This window comes from Drosophila kikkawai, chromosome 2R (genome assembly GCF_030179895.1).
Source record: "Drosophila kikkawai strain 14028-0561.14 chromosome 2R, DkikHiC1v2, whole genome shotgun sequence".
Taxonomy (NCBI): Eukaryota; Metazoa; Arthropoda; class Insecta; order Diptera; family Drosophilidae; genus Drosophila; species Drosophila kikkawai.
Window position 1 is genome coordinate 12,748,524 of NC_091729.1, and position 12,242 is coordinate 12,760,765.

Genomic DNA, 12,242 nt, shown 5'->3' on the forward strand with positions numbered 1-12,242 from the left:
AGCTGAAATGGTTTTTGGAAGTGGAAATGGAATTGGTTAGTTAATGGCGGGGGATTGTATCATTTGATTGGTTTTTGCTGCTGAATTAGGATTTGCCTTTCGCTGCTGCCGCATAGCGTTCGTTGCCTAAGTCTTTCGTTTCGATGCCTCCTTTCGGTGGCAAAAGTATCCACTATTACCCCGCACAGTGGCCAATTGTTTGCAACAGGTGTCGATGGTAAACACACATATACCTGGGGCCGTGCCTGGTCACTCGTGTCTTGCCAGTGCTAATTTGCCTGGTTTGTCGTCGTTTGCATAACCCGCTGTCACTGCCCCGTCATACGCAATATTTGTTCGATTGCATTTCAATTCACTCATTACTCGGTAGTTTGCAATTGACACATTGCAAAGATTGCAAAAAATATAGATGTATATAGATATGAAATGCTGGTCAGATTGCAATTGAGCTGTGTCTCTGTCACAATTGATTTTGCGCCCTCATTTGAATGAGGAAAAGCCTGCAATCAACTCGAGAGCTGCTGCACAGAGCCCTCTCTTTATTTTTGGAGTGGTTGGACAACTTTTACATTTGTGTGGCATGCAGCAGCAGCATCGGCATCATCATCATCATCCCAAGCCTCCCATCATTATGCAGATCAGCTCACGCACAGCGGCCCTAGGTCCAAGTCCAAGCCCCACTTCCTACACCCGCTGAGAGGAGGGACACCGGCACGCACACGAAATGTTGCCACTTGTCGTCGGGCAGGTGGACCTTCTTCAGCTGCCCGCTTTCACGGGGCCAATCCATGTCACGCCGGGGTCTCTATCTACACGGAAAAATAGCAACCAAATTGGTCGTTAGTTCGGCATTTTTTCACACCAAAATCGGTTTTATCTTTTTGGCATATCAACATGGCATTTATAAATTGAATTATTCCCCATTATTCGAATGCTATTTTCTCTTGCGTCTTGTAGATGTCGTTGATAAATGTATTTTGAATTTAAATTCGAAGCAAAATAGATGTAATTTTGGTTTAAAAGATGAATTTAGATAAAAGATAGGTGGGCGATAACAAGAGATTTAATTTATAAATAAATTAAATTCAGGTTGAGGACTACAATAGGTTTTATTTTAGAATTTATTGAAATAAACTATGATAATAAAATGATAAAAATACGAAAGTAAATTATATATAAAATATTAATAAGTATATATAAAATATAAAATAAAATATATAAATTTTTAATATGATAATATCATTTTTCCTATATATTTTTTGGATAAATGGAAAATGGAATTCTTTTTATAATATATTTTTTTAATTATAAACATTTAATTGATTGTTTTAAACCACTCTTTTGTCTTTGTTTAGCAAAGAACAAAATATAAATAAATAAATAAATTATTTTTTAATTTAATGAAATATATATTTAAGCAGAAATTTAATAAAACATTAAAAACCTTAAGTTAATTATTAAAAACCTTTTGAAAATTATGTCTTCATAAATCAGGGAATTTTTCCCCGGTGTACATTTAACCCGCCACAGCAGCAGCAGAAGAAGGCATAAAAACACTTTCATTTTTCATCTCATTTAATAATTCATCATATTTTTCACCTTTTGTTTCTCCGCGCCGTCATCGTTTTGGCCTACCCCCCCCTTCCATCCTCCTCGAAATTGTTTATAGCCTGGTCTATATATTTTTTTTCTGGCGGCGTGTCGCTTACTTCCGTTTGGGTTTCGTTGGTGGCGCTTGGTGGTGCTAGCCATATGCCACTTCTAAAGACACAATGAAGGCGCCGGCTAAATGTTTGATTTTCGTACATGGCGCTTTTTTTTACGCCATTTAGTTCGGGCTCGCACGCCAAGTTTGTCGCTTGAGTCTTTCGTTTTCGCAGGCGGATTCAGCGTTTGTTTTCGCAAGTCGCGAGTCTCACATTTTCTACAGAGCTCACTTCCTTTCCTCGTTCCTGCCAGGCGGTCGCGCTACAGTTATTCGATTTGGACAGCTGTCTGACTTATGCAACCTGGGCCTGGGATTTAATTATAAGGATTTACCCGATTGTTGGCAATTTCGCGCGAAAACGAACGCGAAAGTGACGCATTATTTACATCCGCTACGGGTTTCTTTTCTCGTTTTTTGTTACCTCCATTTTAATTTTTTTTTGGTAATGGGAAATGATGTCAGTTACGGTTTTATGGTGTCTGGTGTCTCGCCTCTAATGTTCTCAGGCATTTATTATTGGCATCTCATTTCTGGGGACATTAAACTTTTCTTTTGTGCAATTTTTGCATCACTGCGAGTCTGACGTTTGGCTAATTGGCCCGCAGACAAGTTGCGATTCTTGGCCGGCCCGCAAAAGGTGGTTCACACCGCGATGACTTTCAGAATAATAAAATGCCGTGTCACAGGCTGATTGTCTATTCGGCGGAGTGTGTCCGCAATCCGCCATTAATTCACAGGCAACTAACAATGGCAGATCAACTGGCACATATCATAACTGCTCATCATCAAGAGCGAAGTAGGAGTTTGATGTATGCAACGAGTCTAGGGGAGACTTGAGACAACAAAGTAAACACTATTTATATGAGAACTTGGCTGGCAATTTGTCAGTTGCAATTTTCCGTTGCCAGATTTCACTGAGTCCAAAAGAGACATAGCAAAAAACCAGGCAAAAACGTGCCGCTTGTTAACAACAGTCGGCAATCAGTTGTTTGCTGCTGCCACTCTTGGCGCACTTAGCCACATGCCACAAGTTGTTAGTCCTGCGGTCGGTCAACTGGTTTAGAGCTTCTTTTTCGGCCATAATCGGTTGCACAACAGCGGTTAGAGATGTGCCAAGTCTGGCTCTGATTTACACTTGCTCACTAAATGGCGTTTGCCTCCTGTCTTCTGCCTTTTTTTCATTAATAAATTTTTGTCTTGGCCCCGGATTGCGTAATTCTTTGAGGGGAGGAAAACTCCACACACCGGCTGACAACTCAGATTTATTGGCTTGTAAAAGATTTTCGTTATGTTAATGTGCGAGTTCAGCAGCTGTCGAGTATTTTGGGTTTTGGCTCTCAGCCTGGAGATGAATTTTGATGGCTTTTTGGCTCCGCTGTGTGTAACTTTCTCCCATTGTTAGCATCTTTCTTTTCATGAACTGCTTTTGCCTGTTCGCGCTGTCGATGCTGATGTTGATTTGATTATTTCTTTATTTTTTCTTGCAGCTGTGTTTTGTATTTTTGTGTGTGTTTTTTATTATTTTTCATTTTTTTGTTGTTCGTATTTGGCTTTGTTTTGGCAAATCTTTGACATTTGCTCATTGTATGTGGTCAGCGGAGTGTGCGAGCCGCTGGCTTTCTTTGACTACCGAGTTGGGTGTAGGTCAGTGTAAGGTAAATATATATATTGTATATGTGACAGTTTCTTTTAAGGGGAAGTTGGATAATCGCTTTGTTTGTGTGGGCCCAAAATATTAGCATATATGTCACAGACAAAGGTTATGCCATAACCCCCTGTCCAGCATCATATTCAAGTGGCCAAAAAGTGAGTGTAGGACAGTGACATCACTGCATCGGCTGACTGCACTCGTCGTCGTCCCCCCGTAATAATTGCAATTAAGATAGCATCATTAAGCTGTCAAAATGCGTGTTAAAAACGAGCCAAGACAAAGGCTAACACACAGGCTGTCTGGAGGGCTGTCAAAACACAATCTCACACAGCTTCCGTTTTGACATGACACTTCGGACGCTCCTCCTCCCCAGAAAGACAATGCGACAGATGCCATAATCAGCAGCGACGACTGCCGTGAGATCGCGCATACGCCACCGATTGACGGAGATCAACTGGGCCAACTCCGTAGGAGTGGGTCGAGTGTGTATTATTTTCACTTCACTTACGGCCCAGCCATCAAAATGTGTTATAGTCGCGAGTGCGACTCGTACTTGATTACAGTAGAGACTCGCTAACTCGAATTATTAGTTACAAAATTAAGAAAAATTTTAAAAATAAATAAATTTCTAAAAAATTAAGAAATCAACATAGGGAAGACAGAAGAAAATGTATGTCATGTAATATTTTCAGTGTTTCTTATAGAATCCCCACTGTACTTAGATACAAAACAAATGTAAAGCGCCCACACACACTCAGCCGCTGGATCGGCTGACATTTGCAGTCCAAGTGCAGTTTTTTGGAAAGTTTCTTTTTTGGTGAAAAATTCAAGACCGAACGCGACACAGAATTGAGTTTTCCTTTTGTCAGCTTGGCATTTTGGCGTGGGCGTGGCCAGAAAGCAGCTCTCGCGGTCAATTGAAATTCGTCGCCGCACTTCATGGCAACTTTCACGGCCTGAGTCGACAGAAATTCCGGGCTGGATGACTCAATGGCTCCCAGCCAAAAAGCCAAAAGAGCGTCGCTGATTAAGCGTATCGCAATCCGGCGATTCGCCGAATTAAAAAAGGCCGAAAAATGAAGCTTGAGGCCGAGCCTTGCCTTTAACCCGTCAATTCTGTGGTCAACAACTCAATCCCAGCCACTCCATTTCCATCTCCAACTCAGGCCTCAACTTGACATTGACCCAATGCAAAAAGTGAAAAATAGACAAGCACGTCCACAATTTGTTGGGCTAATTTGTTGTGGCTTCGTTAACGCAGGCAATGTTCGAGTTTATTGCGTTTTTAATTCGCCTTTTTTGGCATTCACCAATTTGTTTGGCCATCTTCTTCTATTTCGGCCGGTAAAAGTTTGTTTTATTTGGTTTTTGGCTTTGCCTTTTGTCGGGGTCTCGACCTTGTCCACGGAAATATCAATTAAAATATTTGTTTTCAGGAGCCATATGTTTATCTCCAAGATTTATGGCATGCCGCTCTTTCGACAATTTCCCCCCAGTGATTTGGCGCCTTGTAAGCTGATTGGTATCTCGCCAGCTTTGGCTATGGCCTAATCCCACTAAATTTAAGTTCCACGAATATTTAATTAAAATATATATTTTTTTTGGCATCAGCATCAGCGGGTACTAATCTTAAACTTTCTATTCAATTTGCAGTTGGCGCTGACGCTGTTGGTCATTGGAGCCACAGCGACTGCCTCATCCTCCAGCACCACAGCCAAGCCAAAGACCGAGACCAAGCCACTGAAGGCTGAGCCAGAGAAGCCCACAGCCACCAAGCAGACTTTGCCATCATCGGCGCCTTCGTCGAAGGCCACAACTACCAAGTCTTCCAGCTCTGGCTCCACCACGCGCCAATCGAAGGCTCTGAGGCCTGGCGACAATCGCGGCAAGAGGACTCTCTATGACTTTGGAAATCCCGGCTACTTGTATCCCGAGATAGCCAGTAGGAGAGCGGGTTATGTGGACAACACGGCCAGCTATTATCCCCAGACGGGTTACTATAATGGCCAAAATGCCATAGGTAAGAATAGAGGGTTTACTTTAATGGATACGTATCTACCAAACTCTTCTGTTCCAATTCCAGCTCAATATCCCAGCAGCAACTTTGGACCCTATCCTCAGTATCCCCAGTATCTGGAGGCTCCCGAACCCATTATCGAAATCATTATCAAGGATGCCAATGAGACCATAGCCGAGGAGCCCGCCCAGCCCATTGTGACTAAGAAAAAGAAGAAGAAGGAGAAGGTGCATGTGTTCTATGTGAACTACAAAAAGGATCAGAACAACAAGCTGCACTTGGAGTCACCCATAGCCTCGCTTAACAACGATGACAACGAGGAGGAGGAAGAGGAGGAGGAGGTAATCCAATACCCGGTGACACCCCTGCCACCTCTTAAGTCCACCACGCTGCGCACCATCATCCACCCAGACTCGGAGAAGTTCCACAGCAACTCTGGCATCCATGTGTCCTTTGGAGCAGAGAACAAGCACCAAACTGGACACATTCTTGAAGAGCACGATGCCGAGAGCATTCAGCGTCAAGTGGTGGCTCTGCCTCCTTCGGTGGCGGCCAAATCGGAGAGTGGTTATATTAGCAATACCCGGGCTGATTATGGCAGGGAGAACAACTTTGGAAGGAGTCCTGGACCTATTTCCAACCTGCTCTTTGGCAGCAACTACCAATCGCAGGGTCTTAATTACCAGCAGCAGCATCAGCAGCAGCTACCCACGCAGCATGGAAACAACTACTTTAGGCCACCGGCTGCTCTGGTGGGTCCACCTCCCAGTTATCCGAAGCCAACCCAGCAGCAACAGGTGCAGGCACCACATCATGGCAGCATCACCCAACAGCAACTGCCTTCAACCTCCTCGCAGAGCATCTTCAACAAGCTAGTGCAACAGTCGCAGTACTACATTAACCACAACCAGCAGTACCAGCCGCATCAGCAGCAGCAGCAACATCAGCAACAGCATCAGCCACAGCAACATGCCACCCAGCAACACCACCAACAGGAACCGCAGCAACAGCAGTACCAGAAGCCGCCCCACAAGCAGGTCCAGGTGCCATTCTTCCCCACAATTCCGCCAAAGAGCGTGACTCCGGCGCCATATCAGCCCATCAAGTTCCGTCCCACTCCGGCACCCGCTGCCCAAGTGAAGCCTCTGCCACTGCCTGTCAAGCTGGATAATACCAACTACCAAACGCAGCAACACTATCAGCCGCAGCAACAACAGAAGTTGCCACATCAGCAGCAATCCTATCAGTTTGTGCGACAGCCGCAGTTCGTGCAGCAGCCACAGTTCACGGTGAGGTCACCCACTCCTCCGCCGGAGTACTACAGCCAGCAGAAGCAACAGTCGCAGCAGCAGTCGCATCAAGTGCATCAGCAGCAGCAGCATCACCAGAGCAGCCTCAACTACTTTGACATCAAGCCCTCCAAGGAGACGGAGCTGCTCAAGTCCATACCCAAGTTCGAGCAGCACATCACAGAGACGGTACAGAATCCCATTGCCCACTCCTCGCAGCAGCCACAGTATCAGCAGCAGCAGCAGCAACATCAGTCGCAGCAACAGTTTGCTTACACCCGCAACGAGGTGATCCATGATGTGCCTGCTCCCAACCTGGGACCCACAGTGCAGCAGCCCGTTAGCGGTCACTATATTACAGCCAGCTCATCCAATCTCCAGCAACAGCAACAGCAGCATCAGCAATCTCACTTCTCCAGCTTCCCCAGCGAAGCTCCTCCACAGCTTCCCATCTATGCCGAGTCGACGCATGGCCAAAAGGTCATGGTTGTGACTCCAGTGCCTCCTTCCTCGAACTATGTGACCTACAGCCAGTACCCACAGGCCACCAATGAGCCAGTGGTCCATGTCAATGCCCAGTCTGCCGCTTTGCAAGCTCAGGCCAGCACCAACTTTGCCCAGCAGCCCAGGCAGCCAGCCGTCTCCCAGATCACTTCCCAATCTGGGGATAACTCACCCTTCAGTGTGTCCACTTTCCATTCGGATGTGTTCAAGGAGCTGGAGCAGCGTAACCAGAAGGATCATCAGCAGACTGTCAAGGTAGCTACTCCAGTTACAGTTGCCGCCCCCGCTTCCGCTCCGGCTCCTGCTGCTCCTGCAGCCTCGCCTGCCTCTTCACCCAATGGCAAGGCCTCCCAGACCTTGCTTCAGCTGCCCGACGAAGTGCCCGAGGATCTCCGCCAGCAGCTTTTCTCCTCCGGCATTCTGAACAATGCTGACATCTCCATCCTGGACTATGATAAGCAGGGAGACATTGCTTTGGAGAACCTGCCCGCTGAGCATCTGCAGCACTTCTACGGAGCCGGTGGTGGCGCCCAGATTGCCGAGACCAATAAGGTATTGACCGTGGTCAAGCCCAACGGCGACAAGGTGGCTCTCAGCGAGAAGCAACTGGATCGTGTCAAGCAGACCAACTCCCTGCCCCAGAAGCAGAACCTGGACGTAAAGGTCGTGCGGTATGATGCCGAGCAGGGTCAGAGTGTTAGCGAGAAATATGTGAGAACGGATGCCACAGTGGTGACTCCCGTGGATCTGGCCGAGCGTCAGCAATACAATCGCTATCTTCCCCTGAAAATCAACGGAGCCCAGTTCCCCATTCCAGACAGCGAGGAGCTGCAGGGCAAGCGGATAGTGAGTGTGGTGGTCCTGGCCCCAGTGGAGGCTCAAAATCCCAGCCAATCTGGCAGCAGCGAGGCACGCAGTGCCGATGGCAAGGAGGTCAAGTTCCTGGGCGGCGAGCTCATCAAGACGCTGGTGAAGAAGCCCACCAGGGACAACTTCAAGCGCTGGCTGGAGAAGGAGGCGCGCACGGATCTGGATTTGCAGTCCGTGGTTCTTCTAGTGGCCAAGTGAGTGGATTTAAAGAATAATAAAATTACTTTTAATACAAATAATATTTATAATCCATTCCAGATCCTCTGACGCCTCTGCGGAGCAGGAAATCTTCATGTACGACATAGGAACCGGCAGCATTAACCGTCTGAATGGCGAGCTCTCGAGCACGTTCGTCAACGTGGCCGAGGAGAATGCCAGCAGTGAGGATCTGGAGCATGCTGCCACCCTGGACCAGAGCTCTCTGGAGTCCATGATGCATCTGCGTCGCAGATAGATAAGCATGCAGTCGAGTCCAGCCGCCGCCGCAGTCCACAAATACAAATGCCATTTTTAGCTACTCAACTAGACATGATCATCGTGCGCCCCTGAAAGCCCCCTTCCCCTATTGTTTTACTCCTCCCTTAGTTTTTTTCTTCAATTTTCCTAACTCTGTCCTCAGGTTGCACATTTTCTGCACAAAAACAAAACGAACAAAAAAAAAAAAAAAAGAAAAGAAAAGATTATCACGTTCCATTGATCACGGCATTGCATCCAATCCTCTCGTAGTATTTCCATTTTGTAAATATTCTATGCTGATGTTAAAATTATCATAATTTAAGTTAATTTACGTACAAATATTAAAATAAAAATGAAAAATAAATTAAACTTTTATGGGGTTTTCTTCATTTGGGGATAACTTTTGATATAATTGTATGTATTTCGTAGAGAATTCTGTAAGTCTTTGAATTCATTTTAAAATTTCTTAAATAAGTAATATATTATAATCGAACTTTTTATAGACTTTTTGAGCTTTATCATAGGAGTGTTCGAGCTATTTGCCTTTTAAATAATTTTACACGTAGTTTACTCATAATTTTGATTTATTTTAATAAACTTTTCAACATTAGTAGGGGATTTTTTATATCATTAAATACCTTGTCTATATCTAAGATAGATTTTTATTCAAAATTTAGTGTACTTTAAAAGTAAATAATATATATTTAAATGAAAAATCAAAATTACAGGAAATAATGCTGTAAAAAGTAAGTAACTTACAAAACTTAGTTCCGAAATTCAACCAATACTATTGACGGCGCCACTGTTTATGTAAAAAATTATGTAAAAATGTTTAAAAATGTTACTTTTTAGTTTTATAAAAATCTTACATAAAATAAGTAGAATATTCGTTAAATTTCTAGACATTTATTAGAAAAAAACTCATTCTAGAACTTTAACAAATCCCACTGTTGTTTACTTTAATTTCCAGGTAATTCTAAGCTAGCCACCTGACCTGCTTTATGTTGTTTACCACTTGGCTCAGATCGACATCGATTGAACGGACCCCTTAATTTAGGCCAAGGTTAGCCGGTGGCCACCGCAGTCTCCGTCTTCGAGCGTCTGTAGCCAAGAAGTTAAACGTGTCTCGATAGCAGGACAAAATTTTGCAGCGCCCACAAATCACACGCATACGTGACCCAGCTAATATACGATATTATTATATACAGATATATCGGGGCTGTGGTCCACGGCGGTCGACGTGACTAGAAGCGGTCCAAAGAGCCGCAAGAGTTGGCCCAAAAGAGAACTCAGAGACGCTGCTTCTCTTAGGCCGCTCTCTCAGTTGCTTGGCCGGTTAGTTGCCCGTTTTTTGTGTGTTTTGGACATGGCTTTAACCGCTTTTTTGTCTCGGTAAGTGCAACAAGTTGCTGCGACTATAATTACATGCAGTTTATTTTTAGCTTCGCCACTACGCACGGCAGCCTGCCCCGGCAGCAACTTGCAACTAGCAACTACCAGCTAGCAACTCGCAGCCCGCGTAGACTGGCAAACAGCCAAATGCAGCGATAAGAGCACAAAAACTGCAGCACATACTTGTAAAATGAAAACATTAAAGACTTAACTAATGAAGACGAAGCAGGAATACTCTAGGATAAATAAAATTAAAACAAATAAATAGAAAAATTGAATTTAATATAAATTATAATTAATAGGAAACTAAATTAACGAAGACTCTCTCTATGAAACCTTTATGACGGTTGGGCTGCTCACTTGTTTCGATTCCTTGCTTCCGGAAAACTATGGAGCAGGCTGGTTTCAGGCTTCCGATTTGACAGTTTTCGTTAAACAAACTAATTCTTGAATCTGATTTATAACAATTTTTAGCCTTCTCTGCAGTTTCACTCAAAATATTTATTAATAAAAAACAGTGTGCTGGGAGTATCCTAAGAACGATGTGCCCTTGTTTTTACGTGCTGATCGTGATGCTTATCCTGCTTGTCATAGCAGTGGCTACTGTGACCTTAACCCGTGAATGATTGACCCTTGGAATTTAAGAAGGATGGAGTGGAAAATACGTTAAATCCTTATTGTGAAATAAACTTATTACTTAATTTATTTGTAACTGTGTGCCAAGTTATTAGATAAATATTTATAGCTATTAAGCAAATTATGGTACCCTCTTCAAAAGGGTATAAATGAAGCCTGGTTTTTCACGTTGCCCAAACTATGCTACTTATGTATATACCGGCTGAATCGACGCTGCTGTTGCCAAGAGTGAGCCAGTCACAGATGGGGCTAAGCAGGGAGTTCGAGGGGCAGGCAATCCATTTTGAATGTTTATTTGACTTATGCAATGTACGAGAGTTTTTCAATATTTATTTTTGCAGCCAGACAAACAAAGCCCAAGACTTTGGAAGCGACGCGAAAGTTGTTAAATCTTTCGAGAGAATACAAGGTAATGCATTACGGAATTTGGTTACAAGTAATAAGTTACTTGATTTTATCTGAAATTTTAAAAACAAATAAGACAGTAAACAGCAGCGAAGGATACCTTTTAGGGTTTTAAGAAAAGAAAATTAAAGAACTATAATAAACATAGTTTATAATCATGGTTAATATGTTTTTCTTTTACATTTAAATTATTCTGAATAAATCAATTTTTCTGTCCAAAGAATCAACGATTTTTATCGCGTATTCCTGTGACCTAAACTCGCTTGTCCGTCGTCTCTCTTCGCTGACTTTAAAATTTATGGGGATCAACGGGGCTTTAACCCACTTTCCCAATCCGTTGTTGGCCTTGGAGGCGAGCGGGTCCTGTCATCTGGCCGGGCTTAAGGTAAACTCCCAATTTGCCCCACATCCACCAGAGAATTGGGATGTGGGATATGTGTGGGATGCAGGAACTGGGGAACATGTGGTGTGCATTCATCTCTCATCCGCTGAGATGTGTTTCGTGCTCATCCCTTTTGACACATGTTGTTTGAACTGCTTTCGATTTTTTCCATTTTTTTTTACAGAGCGTCTTTTGCTGTAATTTTCGTATTCTCTGTCTTCCCACATCCAATGCGTTCGTCGCCTTGAGTTCTTTTTTTTATGTTCGCCTTTTCCAGCTGATTTTTGATTTTTTGCACACTTTGTTCTGCTTCTTTCGTTCGCATATCGACTTGACTCGTTTGAAAATTGGGTTACAGACCCGCAACTCCCTCGGCTCCAGCAAAAAAAAAAAATAAACCAAGAAAAAATACGGGGGGAAAAAAAACCAACAAGAGGGCCTGCAAAAAAATATAGCACACGGCCAGCAACAACAACAAAAACAACAACAACGCTAACAACGACAAATGCACAAAACAAGCGAATGCAAAAATCCGTTTGACGCCGTAAGCTCCGTGAGTCAGAGGAGAGCGCCGCAGAGAGTACAAACGGTTGCACTGATTGCTGATGCCTGTTGTTGTTTTTCTTCTTCTTATTTTGTTAGTGGTAGATGAAGGAGAGAACCTCGCCCTTCCCCGCATCCTTCTTCTCCTTCAATCTTCTGAGCTCCTGCTCGATTGCGATTTCTCTTTTCGACCCGCTTCCTTGGCTCGTGTCTTTGCCTCCGCTTTGTTAGTTGATTTGCAGCGTTACAGTTGTTTACGAGCCTTGCACGGCAAAAAACAAGATCATAGATCAATCAATAGGGTTTCAAATACAAATCACAAAGTTAAGGTTTTTTGCAAAAATAAATTAAGAAGGAAAGGTATAAGATCGTAGATCAATCTATTGGGT

General features: G+C 43.8%; 1 protein-coding gene and 1 long non-coding RNA gene across 4 annotated transcripts in view; both read left to right on the plus strand.

The window, feature by feature from the left end:
- Positions 1–8,699, plus strand: part of LOC108078461 (serine/threonine-protein kinase Wnk) — a 30,526-nt gene extending 21,827 nt beyond the window's left edge. For both annotated transcript variants that reach the window (XM_070284123.1, XM_017172355.3), the window contains exons 3-5: positions 5,013–5,379; positions 5,443–8,233; positions 8,298–8,699. In XM_070284123.1, coding sequence (XP_070140224.1) covers positions 5,013–5,379; positions 5,443–8,233; positions 8,298–8,493 — 3,354 coding nt within the window. In that variant the 3' untranslated portion in view covers positions 8,494–8,699. The remainder of the gene's footprint in view (positions 1–5,012; positions 5,380–5,442; positions 8,234–8,297) is intronic.
- A 337-nt stretch (positions 8,700–9,036) lies between these two features.
- Positions 9,037–10,123, plus strand: LOC138928059 (uncharacterized). 2 transcript variants are annotated; one of them, XR_011444552.1, is made up of 3 exons: positions 9,037–9,241; positions 9,704–9,887; positions 9,938–10,123. It is a non-coding gene; the product is annotated as an uncharacterized lncRNA (long non-coding RNA). The 2 variants fall into 2 exon arrangements; XR_011444551.1 differs by having other exon boundaries at positions 9,038–9,241; positions 9,466–9,887.
- The last annotated feature ends 2,119 nt before the right edge of the window (positions 10,124–12,242 follow it).